Genomic DNA, 18,128 nt, shown 5'->3' on the forward strand with positions numbered 1-18,128 from the left:
ACAAAGCCATCATGGAGCACTTACGAGAGCCGCTTATAAACGAACAGCGCAAGACAAAATTCTGTTAAACCGTAGGGATTTTCTGATGATGGGTGACTCAGATTCGGAGGCCGGCCATGGCCATGAAGTGCAAATATTTGACCCCCCCACCCACCCGCCCCCCGACCCAAAACTAAATTCAGTACATATATGAGGTACATTGCGTAGACCTAAGAAACCGCTGACCGATTGCGTTTTATTGTGCAATTCATGTGGTTGCGACCGAAAGGTGTAATTTGAGTCTTGTTCCATGATAAGTTTCGATTTATGAAAAAAGTATCCGGTGTTGCGAACAGTCTTCAAGGTTAGTGAAAAACTCAAGGTTTCTCCAATGGCAGTTAGAGCGCAGTTTGAAAACAGTAACGAAGTTGGAGTGTTCGCTGTACTAACGAATGCATACTGCCTCGTGGGAATCGGTGCTGCACAGAACTTCTACAGGTGAGCTCCCTCTTAACCTTGTAACCGAAAGCTACGTAATATGCAATACGTTGTACATTTTAAGCCGTCTTTGCGTTATAATGTAAAATCTGCAATCAATATTGTAGAGATAAAATTTTAAAAAAATTGACTTAAACACCACCAATATCGTTATTAATGTTAATTAGCTTAAACTTAGTACTAGAACTGTAAGCTTTTAATAGAAGTCTTAAGCACATGTCTAAAACGCAAAGTAGTGTTACTTGTTGATCAAATAAATGGCTAAAAATGACCCCTGAGGAAGAACTCTTATCTGGACTTCTCCCTCCACCCAGAGATCCAGAGCTGTTATGTCTACCCCACATCCCATGGGAATTCGCTAACATTGAAGGACATCTTCCCCAGAAATCTCTTGGATGACAAATGGTCAACAGTCCCCTGGAAAGTGGCCAACAGTTCTTGCGATTTAATCAAAAGAATGTCCGCCGACTGTCAGCTAAAAATAATTGGTTAACTATATTTGGTCACTTGCTGGTTATGTGTTGGAAATCTGTCTGCATTTTTCCAGCACCCTATTTTGTAACGGTGGGCTTCTTAGTCAAAGTTAATGCAGTATTTACCAGTCTAAGAAATCTTCAGTGAAAATATTATTTTTAAAAGTACTCAATAACATTCTTTCTAAAAGAAAACACCAGACTACTCACTACTGTTGTTCAGATCGTCGATCTCTGCCATCAATCTATGCAGTGTGGATTTTTTACTGAAAAATCCATTAATTTTACTAGCCTAAATTCCATTCTGGACCCTCCCCCCCTACTTGGATGTACCCCACTGAGCCAGATACAGCGCAACCATGTGTAGAGGGTAACCATTACAACCCTACGAGTGGTACCCATTCAGACACTGCCACGTTACACTGTTAATCATATCACTCATGTTGCCTTTGTATGCAGTTGTTTAAGCTGTGTTTGCTGCCAGCCCTCCCTTCCCTCTAGAAGGGAAGTAGCTGTGAAACTCTCCACTCTGGTTCACAGAAGAGCAGTGCTTGGTGGTTGCTGCTCACAGGGTTGTCACGGTTACCTTGTGAGCTCACTTTCAACTCCCTCAGTTTGTCTGAACACCTTCCCACACCCAATATTATTTAACCCTTTAAGCCACAATAGTGACCCACATCCAATTTCTCCCAACAATAACACTGCCTGTTTAAACAGACAGGTAATGAGAATTCATCAAATGATCACCAAAGATGAAAAGTTGTGATCAATGTTAAGTTAGAACAAATTCTCTCAAGCAGTACTGTAAGAAATGTATGAAGAACAGTGTGGAGAGGATGCATGTTGATTCTGGGGCTTAAAGGTTTAAAAATGATCATTATTTTTGGTCTTATGTAGTGTTTTTGAAGGAGAGCTCGCTGATGTGATTCCAGTTGTTCATGCTTCAATTGCTGGATGTAGAATCATAGGAAGACTTTGTGTAGGTATGTAAAAATGATTGTTTACTTGAGGTAGTTACTGTTTTTTATTGCACTGTTGCACATGAAAAATGTTGCAACCCTTGTTTAGGGTTTGTAAAGAAATTTATTAAATAAACTGAGTTTCTTTAACTCCTGAGCGCGCCATTTTGCGAACATTTTCTCCCAAGAAAGGGTCGTAAGGACTTTATATTGTGTCAAATGACAATTTGTGTCACTTACATGAGGTTATTTATAGTATGATTCACATTCAATTGGTTTATCGCCATCTTTCAGTAACTCTTATGCTATTTTTTCCTTGATGTGTTTACGAGAACATTTGAAAATGGCATCAGACCTGGATGATTTCTACCAAATCATAATTATTCAAAACACTAGATTTCAGCAATGATTCAGGTGAAGATTAGTTCGATTGTGCCACCAAACATTCTGGCAAGAGTTTTAGAGATGAAATGTGCACATGCACTTCATAGTGGTCAAGAAATCAGTGAAGAAAGAAAGAAAGCAGGCTGGTGGCCACAAGACATCCAACATCAGCCATAAGACTCCAGCAAACAGTAGCCCAAACAAACTTTAAGTTCATATATTTTAGTTTTTTGGAAATGCTGTTATGTCTTTATTACAACTAAATGTATATGATTATAGATATTTTTACTTTATTTTTACTTTGTGTTAACGTGTCAAATTTTAAGGAAAATTCGTGAAAAACCCAGGTGTCAAAGGGTTACTAGTAAGAGGGAAGCATATGTATGAACAGTCTTTTTAGTGATGAATCTGTAGCCTTTGATGATCCTTCCAGGCAAAGTTTGCTGATTTATACAATAAAGATATGAACCATCTGAGACAAACTTGAGCAAGCATTGAATTTAGTTTGTGTGTCATGTAATTCCTCCGTGTTTATGTTATGAATCATCCTTGCATTGGGTGTAAACTGCATTTACATGTATGTAGTTTACACCCAATGCAAGGATGATTCATAACATAAACACCGAGGAATTACATGATACTGCTTAGTTCCTCTTCATTAAGTCAAGTTAGTGGAGAATTCATTTTGCCCAAATTTTTACATAAAGGAAATACCAGTCAGACACTTAAAACTACTTGACCAGGTTCTTGCCAAACAGATTGTCCTTCTCTATTGTAAATTCACGTGTTTCTTTTTTCTGAAATGATCATCTCAGTATTTCTAGTGTACAGTAGACTTAGTTACTGGTATGTTTTTCTGTCACCCTCCGCGATCAAGTCACAAGCGACTGTTGTTGATGGTTAGAGATTATCAGATAGCAATTTCAACTCATTTATTACAAAAAAGTGAGCCCTAGATTGTGACAAATCTTAGCAGGAATATAAAGTTTTTGTTTCCTAGCTTTACTTAAAGAAAGTTTCTTTACATAATTAGCTAATAAAATAATTATTTATTACTGGGGCCTAGCTGAAGGTTGGCACCGGTCATAAAATGCAACGTGTTTCTGTCTTTTCAAAGTTACATTGTTAGGGATATATTGCTGACTGAGATATATCGCTGGCTCGTTACTTTTGGGAGTGTTCGCTGAGATATATCGCTGGTTCATTGAAATCTTATCCGCCATTTTGAAAAGCACGAGGTATGGAGGAGAGTCAAGAGGAAGATTACGTTGAGATTATAGCTTTTTGGGAACGACACGTTCCCCAACCTTTACGATGTACTAGGTTATCAACAAAAACTTGAGAGTGAATATTTGGAGAGACAAACTAGGAGCGATCGCTTAAGAGTGAACCTTTCATCGTGAAACTTATCGAGAAAATAAGCGACTTATCAAAGTTATCTACATTGAGTGAACCTTCCATCATGAAATGTATCGAGAATCAATGCGAACACTTATCAAAGCTAACTTTATATCATCTTAAAAGACGTGCTACAAGGCGATCTAGACGTGCTCGTGAACCGAGCAGAATTCCACTGCTATACCCAAGAAAGCTTATTTGTTGTCTTTCTATACTAGCAGGCAGTATCACAGGATAATGAAACTAAAATGTAAAGCACGTCGATATTTATCATTGTTTTCTTGCAATTGTGTGAGTCATATGACCAATTATTTGAATTTCAAACTAAGTAAAGATGTTGAGAAGAATCCAGGACCTACTCAATACAACACTGATCATCATGAAGTAATAATTAGACCTTTTATGCAAAATCACAGCTCGACAATGCGGTTGATCTCTCCTATTTCCTCTGAACCTTTGTCACGCAATATTTACGTTAGCGACATGCGAAAACTCTCAACTGTTCAAAATGGGAGATTCCCTAACATTTTCTCTTTTGACATTATTCATTACACCTTGTTTTCATCTCTAAAGAATATTTGCAATAAAAAAGATTTTCATGTCGCATGACAAACTTGTTGATGAAAACGACCCTTCCACGTGGCTTGCCAAGACAAAAGTGGCCCTGGTAAAATTCACGAAGTGATTCTTGTTATTCAGGATGTACAGTGGTGCAGTGTTAAAGTGTTTTAAAATATATTATACCCAATCCAATCCAATTTAGATTCTATACTGAGAATGACTATGAGGACAACATTTTCTCAAGTAGTGTGTGTCAGGAGCCAGCATCGTTTCAGTGGGAAAATGCAATAGTCATCATCTTTCTACTAACTATAGGTTTTTGCGAGAATGTCAGAGATGTGGAAACAAGTTATCAAAAATTTAAGAAGGTTTATCATTTTGTGATTGGAAAAGGGCTTAACCTGCTTCAACAAAAACAATATAACTGTGCAAAGTTTTCTTCTGAAAAAAGGTAAAATAAAGCTTTCCGGGATGTCAGTTTTTTGAGAAATAATACTATATAAGAAGTCAAATCTTGTCCTCAAAGTTGTTTTCAAATCAGGTTAAGGTCTCCAATCTATTGTAGGGGAAATGGTGTTAGTTTGTGTTTTTAGGGTAGTTGGGGAGAAGCAGTATGTATACTCCTACTGTTATCCTTAGTGAAATTTAAAATGCTTTTTATGGACTGAATTTGAGATCATAACATTTTATTGTCTTTTAATTATTCATTGTAGGTAACAGAAATGGGCTTCTTCTACCCAGTACAACAACAGATCAGGTGCGAATGAAGCTGAAAATTCTATTCTGCGTAGTGTCTTGGTATCATGTTTATTTTTTTCAAGAGCTTGAGGCATTACCATCCCACATTTTTTAATACTGCACATTTTGCACTTCTAAACTGTGTAACTTGAGCTCTCCAAAGCTCACTTTTCCTCTAGCTAGCTGGATTTGTTTATCTGGTCATCCTTAGTTCAATCCCCTTGGTCATGCTTTTCTTAGCCAGCAACTAGTTTGTCTTTAATCAGTTACAGTTTTTGACCATGTTATGTTTGATAAGAATTTTTGGTTAGTGCCTAGTTTTCTGTACGGTCTCAAGTGATCTGACTTGCGCACTGCAGTGCATTTCCATGAGAAGCAAAGATTCATTCATTTGAATTTTGATTAAGTGCATTGCCATAACAAGAAAAAAAATTAAAACGTATAAAGTGATTGTCAAAATGTGACTCAAACTGTTGGGTCCATTCACAACCCAAAGTAGACTGTGAGCACAAAAACAAACAATTATCCTCCTTAGCGAAATTTCCCTTTTAATGTGGCTAAATCTAATTTAGGCTAATTTAAACACAAAAAAAAAACTGGCCAGCAGTTTTCCCCCAAGGGTTGGTATGTGGGGTGGCTGGTGGTTGTTTACAGGGGCCCACGTGTTTACACCTTGGCTTAAGATGTCAGTCATTCTGCATTTGCTTCTTTTTCACTACTGGGCACCTCTCAATGATTTTACCCCTTCTCTGCCCATCCATGTTGGCATGTTAAGTATGTGGTACGTATTTTAGTTTCCACTGATTTTCAGTGTGACTGTGCGTGGTGGTTGCTGCTCACAGGGTTGTCATGGATACCCTACGTGTTCGGCTCTTCTTTGTCTTGTGGCTCTACCTTCTTCGAGCACTATTCCCATGCCCGCGTCTATTGTTGATGGGTTTAATAAAAAGTTCAGTAGCTATCGAGTATTGCACCAAATAGTTTTCATTCTGAGAGATACATGTGTATGATATTATTGTTAACAATAACATGCTATTATTTATGTGTTCTTTTTGGATGGGGAGTTACAGCAAATTTGATTGATTCACTTACATTGATTATTAAAATATCTTTATTCCTTTTTTATGTGTCTCCCAATTTTATAGGAACTGCAACACATTCGAAATTCATTGCCTGATGCTGTGAAATTACAGAGAGTGGAAGAAAGGTTGTCTGCACTGGGGAATGTAATAGCATGTAATGATTATGTGGCCCTAACACATCCAGACCTTGACAGAGTAAGTCAATGGGAATTTAAAAAAATTTTCTAGTTAACTGTTGATGAATATTTTTACAATATGAGAGACAAGGTGGAAGTCACCACAATAAATCCATGTTCTTTGCGCAATGTGTTTGATGCAAAAACCAATAATATTTTTAGAGTTTCATTTCATCCATATTGAGTCTCATTTTCTGTACCAATGTCTTAGAGCAAAAAATTAAGCGTAACAACTTGCTTTGTTTTGTGATCAGTTTTGTTCTGAAGATTTGTTTTTCAGTTCCAAAAAATCCACAGTTTGTTCATCATACCTGGGGGACTACTCAACAACATTTTATAAGGGAGGATCTTCCCAGGGTCCAACCCCTAACCTTTAAAGTGTATGTGACACAAATTTTTCTTCGGTCATATTTTAGTTCTACAATATGTGTAAAATTATATTCAGAATTTAAACTCCTCAATAATCTGGCAAGACCTATTTTTTTTGTCTTTGAAACATGCAAATTTGTCTTAAAAATGTCTGCTCTTTTGCTTGGCCAAATTGACAAGTATGACGTAGAATTATTTGTAAGAACGTAGAACAATTAAGAAGATGGCGGCAAATATGAAAGATTTTCTTTGCCTTAAACTCCCCAATCATCTTCAGAATCTTTATTTACTCTACTTTACCTCTGTTACAGTCAGGTAAAGGGTTGTTTTTAGTGGAGAGTGTGCTTATAATTAGCGTATCCAGCTAGTTTACAGGCACTCCACTGAAATTATTCTGAAACAAATAATGCCAATAGAACATAACAGGATTAAAAATCCCAACTGGCAGGAGGCAACCAGTTGGCTATTTAAAGGTGTGGCAGAGGATTTGAACCCAGGATGTCCAACCAAGAACAAATCCAGCAGGTGGCCAGAGCCAGACTCGAACCTGGGACCACCAGATTACAAGTCTGACATGCTAACCACTCAGCCACGCTGCCTCCTGAACATACATTCGTATGTACTTTGGTACACTGCTTAATTCCACAGAACACAAAGCAACGACCCAAATTGGCTTTTCTTTCATCCTTTACTCGTTCCCAGTCTTTGGGGCATTTCTGTATAGGAAAAAGGAGTTTTTGAATGGTCAAAATTCAAGAAACATTTCGGGCGACATATTTTAAAGTTAACAATTATTTTTATTGTTGATTAAACTTATCTATAGCCCTTTTTTTTGTACACCTTCTATTGATAAATGGTCCCCCCTTTCATGTACCTACAATCATGGACATATGTCTTGGGACACTTTTGCATTTCTGGGGTGTTTTCCAATTCTCACAGGCCCGACCCCTCCCCTCACCCCACAAACAATGTGTGACGGGTGTATTCAGAATTGTTTCCGAGTTTCAATTTGTATAGGGTGGGGAAGGGAGAACTGTGCAAAATTTTGAAAAAGATGCATTATCTTATGAGAGAACCCAGAACGACACAAAAATATGTATATTGCAATACTGTCCCAAGGACTTTTGTCCATGATTGTAGTTTAGAACTTGGTATCTGTTTTAACTGCCATAAATTCACTGTCTTTTTAATATGAAGAAATCTCAAAACCAAAATGTTTTCCACCCTTCGCAAAGCCATGAAATGCATGTCATCACAGTGGACAACTCTCTTCAACAACCTTTTTACTTTTTATTCAAGGCAGCTACTGTGAAAGGGCCTGACTGTATACACATTTTAAAAAGCACATTCCGTAGTAATCTTAGTGGCCCAAAATGCAATGTAAATGCCAGGCCTAAAACTAAACATTAAATACATGTGCATGTAATCCCATGCAACAGTCAGTTGTGGTATGACAATTTTAGATACAAATATGGCAAAGAAAACAATGGAGACAGTGAATTTAAACCTCGCTTAGTCAACAGCAAGCCTGATTAAGCTCCAGTTTCAAATGAAGTAACGGGTGTTTATCGTAAAATGGTGATATCTTGCCGGCAGCACACTGTTCTAGAAATAATGTACTGCTGTTTTAATATACAAACGAGTTCTCTTAAAGTTGATATTACTCTTCTTATCAGGAAACAGAAGAGATATTGGCAGACGTACTTAAAGTGGAAGTGTTTCGACAGACAGTTGCGAAGAATGTTTTAGTAGGGAGCTACTGTGCTCTAAGCAATCAAGGAGGCCTTGTAAGTCTTGAAGTAGTTGATAAACATGTATATTTATATGCTTTAACCTTCATTTATATATTTTTTTGTTTTGATTTAAAGATTTTCAGTTTAGTTTATCTTCTATTTTCCTTTGTTCTGGAATCTGAGACAAAGGGAGTGGTGCTTGTTTTGAGTATTACCGGTATTTTGAATGTCAAAGACATTTCTGCTACTGAAATGAGAAAAAAACTTGCTAATCATTTCATCCATTTTTAGACCAGGATCCCATGTTTTGGTGTACGTTAGATAATATGATAAAACCATCAGTTTAAAAAAAGCAAAATGGACTGGTTTGTTAGCTAGGAGTCCCATGCTTTGATTCTTGAGATTATTTGATTTGAACATTTGATTTTGGGCCAGAAATGTTTCCAAGACTTTTTAGAAACAGGCTCCAGTTGAGAAACCAGTGAGAGTAGAACAGAGTGGGGATGCCTCTCGCTCAGTCAGTAAATTTAAAGTACATCGTAAACTCCTAAGTGAGACCATCTAGATGTAGTTTTATCTGTCCTATGCTAGATACCACATTGTGTTATTCCTATAGAGCACTAGTGCAATGATTTGTCATGTACTGTGAATGTATAAGAACATTTTTTTATATTTTTCCATGTACAACACTAACAAAGGTTCACCCTAAGTGATACCAAAATTAGCCTCCCACAAAGGCATTTTTAGGGGAGTCATGTTTCCACATGGGGGTGGAGGAAAAATGCCTAAATGGGAGGCTATACCAAAACAGGATTTCCTCAACTGGATCAGTCAGTGAGCATCTCCACCCCTCCCTTGTGATCTAGCCTCTAAAGTGTCCTACGTGTTTGTAGGAGTGTTATAACAGGGTTGTCTCTAAGATTTCAAATTGCTGGGTAAATACTATTTTTCTTCTATTACCTATGAATGTAGCCAGGAGCCATGTTCATAGCAGCCTGGGGAAATCCCTGGTCCCCGCTTCTTAATGACAGCCCTGTTATAATCTGTACATCTGTTCGTAAAGGAACAGGCATTATTAATTTAAAATAAGTTATTATTTTCATCTTTTGCAGGTGCATCCTCGAACATCAGTTGAAGATCAAGATGAGTTGTCGTCACTGTTACAAGTTCCTCTTATGGTATGTACATCTGATCGGTCAACCTTCATTTGTTTTGCCCCATGTAAGAAAATCCGGATTCCCAGAGATTTTTGCTGGCAGAATCCGAAATCCTGGGCTGTGGAATCTGGATCCAGAATCCCATGAACGATTGGAATCTGGAATCCAAGTCCCACTGACAAAGAATCCAGAATTCAGTACCTGTATTTCCAGAATCATTAGTGTGGAATTCAGAAGCCAAGACTGTATTGGATTCCCTGACATAGGGTGCTTTGTTCATTGATGAGAAATAACCTGTGAAAGCATGGAAATAGTAGGAACGTCTGTTTTAAGCCTAAAAATATGACTCAGCTTTTCTTTTTGACCTCAGTTTCACAGATTTGCTTGCACCTCCTAAAAATTGTCAGCAATATTAAACAATAATATTGTAGCATTGTTTTACAGGCTGGAACTGTCAACAGAGGTAGTGATCTAGTGGGAGCAGGTATGGTTGTTAATGACTGGAGTGCATTTTGTGGGCTTGACACGACCAGTACTGAACTGTCTGTTATAGAAAGTGTGTTTAAATTAGGAGACGCTCAACCTTCTGCAGTAGCAACCACTATGAGAGCTTCATTGGTTGAAAGGTACAAATGTTTTCTGCTTACTTTTGTTAAAATGTCCATTCTAGCATTAAAATTACACAAAATTTAAAATCAAGTAGAATCCTAAATTTCAATGATTAATAAAAAACCAGTATTTTTGTGCCGCTACTTAAATTAATAATAAAATAATTTTCTCAACCCAATCCTCTGGGAGTCTGTGATCCTTTTCCTGGATATGCAAATACTTTCTGTTGCTTCAATAAATTTGTATAGTTGCTTGCCACGTAAGATGGTTTCAGTGGCAATAACCGTTAGCCTTAAAACAGCCAAAAAAAATTTAGTAATTAGGCAAAAAACATGGCATTTATTAACGCTAACCATATTAATTTTTTCTAGCCACAATTTGTCATGTAGCGTGTCAATATTGCTTTTACGAGTTTTTGTGTCTCGTGGCTGATGCACCCTATTTTAGCCTTTTCTACTATCCTGTAATTGCTACTTATCAGTGTTTTCCGATTTTATACCATGCCATAGAAAATACAGCCAATCAGAATACGGAAAAGCCGTTGTATATTTAACAATTAATGAATGAGGCTGAGTATCTTATGAAGAATTATGGAGATCGAGGAGATTGAAAATAATTCCTTTTTTAAAAACAAAGCTAAAACATGCTTACCTCCATCGATGTTAAGTTCACCTTCGATAGTGCACGTTTAGGGTTGTTCAGCTCCGAAAATATTCTCCAAATAGCAGATGTCGCCCTTTGAGTCATGTTCTTGCTGTTCTTGTCATGATATGAGCTATAATTTCGCCTAGCTCTTACTCTTGAAACGAGTGAAATGTCCGCCATTTTTTGTTTTCACAACCAGAACAAGTCAACCTCGTTCCCAGGTCTTCTCGGTTAACGGTGCATTAACCTGCAAGAACGCTGCATTTTTGACGCAATTTCCTCGTTAAACACAAAATTCTTCCAAATTTGGTCTTCAGTAACTGGTTATGGTGAATTATGCGTGTGCTTTTAGTCAATCAGAATCGGAGAAATATTTTGAATGAATAATAATCGACGGTATTACACCCAATCTCCCTATCGTGCGCTGCAATCTTATTCCTGCCGTAATTTTTTTTTCAAGTATTGTGTGAGTCAAATTTTTCCTTTTGCGTTAATTTTGAGGCCGAAAACTCAGCAGTAAATGAAAAGTTAAGCGACAAAACACAGCTGACGAATCAAGAAGTTGGTATTTTCGTTGAAGAACAAAGAAACTCAAGAACAGTAAAGAAAAAAATTTGGATGTTAGTAAGTTTGTCAAGTTCATTCAGGAGCCACCTCGCTCAAGTTTTTTCGTCTCAGTTTTAGTATTTAAAACGCTGTCCAAATTTTGCAATCCTTTATGTTAATGACGTTAACTTTTTGACTTACATTCTTTGTATTTTCTTTCATGAATTCAATCAACTAACATTTTGGGAGCGTTTTTAAATCTTCTGTTCTTTTCCTCCGTCGAAGAGTTTTATCCTCAGTGAGCTTATGAATTTTGCAAGCGTTTGACGAAAGTAATTGCCCCCGCAGGGATTTCGCCTTCTGGGCGAAATCCCGACGAGGCACTCTAGTAACTCGCGCGTCTATTGAGGAAAGTACTTACAGTTGAAATATACAGTCAGTATGCCAGAAAAAATCTCGATTTGCTTGAACAGGGGCCGCAAGGAATCGGTAGGTAATGATGACGTTTCTATTGTTCGCGCCCGCAAGTACGAGATGGTTAGGATGACGTAAAGACAGAAAATCCCGAAGGGACCGCTTACGATAGGTAGATTTTGTAACATTTATTTTACAGTCATACTTCGATGCTCTTTTGCGTTATGTGTTATCAGTGACATTCTGTGGAGCAGTTGTTTTGAAAGTTATGGACAAAAAGACACTCGTAAGCGCAGATGAAGTTATAAGGTGCGTATAACTGTGTATATACATGTATACTATAAACACTTGGAGAGTTTGAAATGACATGAGTTCACAAATCTTTGATTGGAAACCTTGCCAGACACTCTTTCACTCTCTTTGACCGGAATAAGACTCAGCCCAAAACAAGCAAGACGAGTGGATCAACGGCTAGCTTATCACCAGCAAAACGATGGACGATTACAGAAATTCGCCGACAATCAAATTCTGTGCTGACTTATTCCCTGCTCACAGATGTTCTGCCGCTATGAAGTTTAAAATAAGACTAGAATGCGCGAGCGTGAATCGATCAAACGTCCTTTTAATTTCTAAGGCTTACTTTCCGGCAAATCAAATGAACTGAATGTAAAAAGGGAAAGAGAAATAGCGAAAAATTCAACTTCTAATTAAATCTTTTCTCATGGTTTAGAATAAACTATTCTCGAAACTGAGAATGTTTTGATCAAAGCTGTGTAAATCGAGCTGAAACTGTGCATGGAACCTTGCGTTTCCTGTATTTATCTCACCTATTGTATGGAATATATGTGAAACACGTCATTATGAATCGGTATATTTCAAAGAGCTACACAACCAGCAAGAATACTATTGACCGACAATATAAAGAACGGGGGCAGCTGTAGTGTCAACTATAACTAGTTAGTAATGCAGTTTTAAAAACGTCATCATCTTTGACAAAAGGAAGCCAGTTCAAAGCCATTCATAATGATGTTTGCGCGTATGTCGAATTTATTGTGCTGCCAACTGTAATAGTTCTATGGCATGGTATTAAATAGTTATGCAACGCTTTCGAGTTGTATACCATGGAATATGCGACTTGTCACTTGTATTTTCTTGGTATACACACTCACCTAAAGGCTCGTGTGTATGCCCGGAAAATACGCTTGACTCATATACCACGAGATCAGTACTCCCACGCGGCAAATATGTAAACAGTTTTTGAGAATTTTTAATTAATTTTCTGTTAGACAGATGTTTTTAACCGTGTTTAAATAAAGTTATCATTCAATCATTCATTCATCGGATGTTTTGTTTTAATACAGTATTTTGTTTAAATATTCCACAGCATGACATAAATGTCAAGAGAGCTAAAGGATTATATCTTTGTATTTACAACTGTCCTTTAAACGAACCACACCTGCTGGACTTGGTCTGACTTTTATTAAACTACAAGTCTATTTTGGAGGCCTCCCTCTGTAAGTGAAGATTGTTCCAGTGGCAGAGCCACCTATATGAAATAGCCTCTCCACGAACTTGTTCTACTAAACTATTCATATTATTCATATTGCTGCGCTCCTCCAGGCGAGCAGGACACTAATCATTGGGTGTTCCGTGATTCCTTGGGTGTCCTGTAGCTATATAGGCGTTACAATCTCGATTTATGTGTTAGGATGATTTTTAGCAGAAATGGCCAGCGGTATTATAATAACTTAATTTAAAATCAAAACACACATGGTGCGTTATTCTAATTGCGCTACGTTTTGCGTGTTCTGTAGCCTGCGTACCAGGCTCTTGGAGGTAATATTCTTGCCTTCATTACTTCCAAGCACCTGCTGCGGAGGATGCATATTGTGGTGCGCGCAACCAGTTTCGAATTATTTTCGTAAGACCCAAATAGCAAAGAACTCGTACCGTGATTTTGGGACTCACGTGTGGTCCTTTATCCCACAACTATTAATTGACCCAAAAAGGGTTTGTAATTAGCAAAATGTGTGTATTAGTTCGTCTTTTCTCAGATGATGTCTTACAGCTCGGCATCTGTTTGCAGCGTTATACTTACAATTTGTAACCTCTAGTAGTAAGAACAATAGAAATCTTTAAGTTACAATAAGTCAATATTACACAAACCAAGACTACCTTATCGGATATGGATCAATTATTACTCTATGCAAGTCTACCAAATGCTGCTGGCGAATCTTGAAATTTCTTAATATTGAAAGAGCATAGCAATGTTTTTATCTCTGAAAATTGGAGCCCGATATACCAAATTGTTTAGGAGAAATTCTCTTTGAAAAACCCCAAAATTTACAAAGAATGTTTGAGGTCATTAACATTTTGCCACCCAGTAATTTTCCAGTTTTTAATTGTTGCTATTTTCTTTGTTACTGATTGCAAAGGGCTAAAACGCGCACAAACTACAGTGGAACTTCGATTATCCGGACTCGTTGGGACTCGAGTAAGTAGTCCGGATAATCGAGAGTCCGGATAATCTAAAATATGAATATTAATGAGGGAATAGTGCAAAAATAGGGAATAAAGAACATATATTAACCAGCTTTTTTAATTTTTCAACCTAATTGGTATATACCGCAAATAAAAGATTCAGCGCCGCGGCGCTTATTCGAGAGCGGCGCTTATTTCACTACGGGTACTGAGGGGAATGTAGAGAGAATGAAGCGAAGCGCGTTCTAGGTATGCACAATTTAATATAAAATCCACACCTCGAACTGTTATATCACAGGTAGCCCAAGCTCGAAATATGAGCATCGGCATTGTTGCGTAACATTCGCAATATAAGGATTTGTATGAGAAAAAGACCTATCGGTTCTGCAACCTACGTAAAATGAAACGATTTCAATAAAAAACAGCTTACCTTACTTAAAATCTGTATTACGTCTCCTGTGTGGTCCACGGGCCGATTTATGGCCGTTTTATGGGTTTTTGTGTAAACAGTTTTTTCTCTATGAGAGAAAACCGTTTACATAAAAACCCATAAAATGGCCATAAATATAGAGAGAAAAGCGTTTACATAAAAACCCATAAAACGGCCATAAATTGGCCCGTGGAGCACACAGGATAGAGATAATACAAATTTTAAGTAAGGTAAGCTGTTTTTTATTGAAATCTTTTCATTTTCGTAGGTTACAGAAACGATAGGTTTTTTTCCATGCAAGTCCTTATCTTGCGAATGTTACGTAACAATGCCGATGCTCGCCGATACTCATATGTCGAGCTTGGGCTACCTGTGGTTATATGAACCCGGTTTCAAGGGTTTCCGTACATAGAATTCACGAGTTGGTCGAGGTCTTATTTCTCAAGCCAAATGGTTTTGGTATCTCTTTATATCAAGCGCCGTAAGGAAGGTAAGGCGTAAATCCGTAAATACCCAAATTAGCGCCGCGACGCTTATTCGAAAAAGGCGCTTGTAAATTTTTTTGATAAAGGTGCGGCGCTTATTCGAGTAGCGGGGCTTAATCGATCACATCTTCTATGGATTAATTCGTATGCTAATGATCGAAAATGTAATCAATGACGTCACGATGAATCCGCCAATAGCCCGTTTTGAGATTTCTCTTGAGACTGGGTCAGTGTTGGGTAGAATAGACCTTGTCACGGTTTTCGACGCCATCTTGACAAGTAGGCAAACGTGTGAGAAATTACAGTGTTTGTATGAGAATCTTATGTCGAATAATTTCCGTAAAACGGCTGTTCTGAAAAAAATATAAATTATAAACTAAAGCTACAAAGCAAAGGATTGTACTAAAAAATTTGGGGGGCATAACTGTGCTTAAGTTTCTTCAGACGCGTGCTTTAGATTTTCCATATATTAGTCTTTAATTTTTTCCCGGGACTTTCTTACAGACAAATGTATAGAAAATTTCAAAAAGTGGTTTTAGGTCTTTTAGCTCATGGAACACCCTCAATTTTTTTCAGTAGAATCCTTAGGAGTGAAGCATTAGTTTACAATTCATATTTTTTCCAGAAGAGCCGTTTTACGGCAATTATTCGGGGGGTTTCTTGGTGTTGCGGACACCAATGACGTAATACAAAAGATTGAAAAGACACTGAACAATACCCACACCACAACACAAAAGGTAACCAACAATAGTTTCCGCAACACCAAGAAACACCCATTATTAAACATTAGATTCTCATACCAACACCGTAATTTCTCACGCGTTTGCCTACTCGTCAAGATGGCGTCGAAAACCGTGACAAGGTCTATTGCACTATGGGACTGTTTTGAGGGATGAATTTTACCCAGGTTCCTACGCAACTCCGTAATAGCCAATGAAAAAAGTGATAGTGTCTCCAAAACAGTCCCATTGTTTAAATTCTTTACTCACCGACGCAGTCCACCTCAATCTCAAATTGACCTGAATGTGCATACTGCCTCCGTTACTTGTAGCGCGTGTGGTAACCAGCAGTAATCGCTCTGACGGGTGGCCTGAATTTCAGACGATTACTTGGAGTCTTTTTGACTTGCGGGAGTAAAAACGACTCGAAGTAATCTTCTGAAATTCAGGCTATCTGACGGAGGGCTTGCGCCCGAATCTTCAGCTTTTTAATGCTTTTACGGTGACTTTTTTCAACTCTGACAGTTGACAAATCCAGTTTTTGAATTTTTCCACCAGTCAGTTCACTTCTGGATACAAGAAAAACCCGCGAGAAAGAACCTGCATTCTCCCAAGTTAGCTTAAACAGGTTCTTACATAAATGGTAATCAGCACAAATTTAAGCTATTAGGTTCTTAACAGGTTCCTATTTTCTCAAGAAGAAAATACATTGCAGCTAAGATCATTTAGTGGTAGTCAGCTTACTCCTTAGATAAACTCTGCATACCATTACATTACAGTTGGAGTGATAAGGCACCTATTTATCCAAAGAAGATCCTGAATGTTGACTCATCTTATTTGCCAATTGTACAGATCTCTTTTTGTAGATTTTAGAAAATAAGAATATGTTTCAAATTTTAAGCTGAAAAGGGTCTTGTATAGAGGGGGCCTAACGGGCAAGTTTTGGCCTAACAGGTTCGTAAGAGATCTTTTTCTTATGGAAACTGTCTAGGCCCACCAAAGTACTCCTTAGTAAGGATATTACAGGATACTTAAACTTCATCAGAGGTTTCCAGGTCTCAAATAACTGAGGGGGCGAGTTCGTCCTGATTGCTCGCTCCAGAGCCCTCTCTTTTCGATAACGTATTAAAATGGAGACTGGGAACCAAAGGGGCTTACAGCAATACTTACAGTTAACACAAGGGACAATCAAAGCAGTTAACTACAAGGCTTTGAAGAATGTAAGACTCAACATCGAAGCCCCCAAAACAAGTAAGATTGTCTTAGCTACAGTAAGTAATTTAACTTGGTAGGCTGCCAATTTTATGTTGTATATTTGCATTCGACGAGGCACAAAGGTCTGAACTAAACTCGCTTTGGTACGCCATCTTGTTTGATTCGCTTTTCCATCGACGCTTTTTCATACAGGTGTCACTGCGGATATTCTAATTTATTGCCTTTACTTCCTTAGTTTTATCATAAAACGGAACTCGACCTTATCAAAGTTAGGATTTCTACATTTTGAAATTGATTTCTTAACAATCTCAGTACCGTAAAAACTCTGAAGAAATGAATGTTTTTTCAGTTGTGTTAAAGAACTTTCGATCGCAATATTGGCTTTATTTGGAAAAAACGAAGCTGTTCATGTACTTTCCTGTTGGCTTAGAAGTTTAAGAGGGAATGTCCACTAAGATCGAGCCGAATCGAAAATTCGTGGCACATGATATTTCCTGATATTTCGTCCAGAGATACCCTATGGTAGACCAAGAAACGTGAAATATTTTTTTGAACGCCACAACGCCGTTAGAAATTTCACTTGCTTAGAATTCTTATTTACTGCACTTTTTCAAGAGTCGTTTTCCCTACCCGGTAAAACGCCAAATGTTTTGAAAGTAATAATTCTTCTAAGAGGAATTGACATTCTACAACAAGGTTTAAAAGGTAGTTTCGGGCTTTTTCTTGGAACCGAGAGTAATAACGCTCTGAAATCCTTATTGAATCACAATTAATAAACTCTTCCAATTGACAGAGGTTTCGCATAAAGGTGCTATGCCAGGTACCACACAGAACACATACAAAAAGTAATGGGCAAAATTCTGGTGGTAGGGAAGCGCTTAAATCTAGGGGTAAGAAGCCCCCCTGGGGGGAGACAAGAACGAGTGGTACCGGGGGTAGCCACCCTGGACAGGAGTCCTGATCAGTCTCCGGAGGTGAGGCGCATATCCCCCAGTCACTAGGAACTAGGGGGAACAAGGAGGGGTGGCCCTCCTGGGTGGAGTGCAGATCAGGTGGGACCGGGGGTCCACACCCTTG

The 18,128-nt window shown here is 38.0% G+C and overlaps 1 protein-coding gene across 1 annotated transcript; it reads left to right on the plus strand.

Moving 5' to 3' along the window:
- The first annotated feature begins 238 nt into the window (after positions 1-238).
- LOC140928202 (eukaryotic translation initiation factor 6) lies at positions 239-14,314 on the plus strand. The gene is made up of 8 exons (XM_073377915.1): positions 239-477; positions 1,848-1,933; positions 4,966-5,009; positions 6,136-6,267; positions 8,294-8,404; positions 9,463-9,528; positions 9,952-10,133; positions 13,106-14,314. Exons 1-8 carry the CDS (start codon positions 371-373, stop codon positions 13,113-13,115), a joined length of 738 nt encoding a protein of 245 aa, XP_073234016.1. The 5' UTR covers positions 239-370; the 3' UTR covers positions 13,116-14,314.
- Positions 14,315-18,128: the final 3,814 nt, after the last annotated feature.

This window comes from Porites lutea, chromosome 2 (assembly GCF_958299795.1).
Source record: "Porites lutea chromosome 2, jaPorLute2.1, whole genome shotgun sequence".
NCBI classification, from domain to species: Eukaryota; Metazoa; Cnidaria; class Anthozoa; order Scleractinia; family Poritidae; genus Porites; species Porites lutea.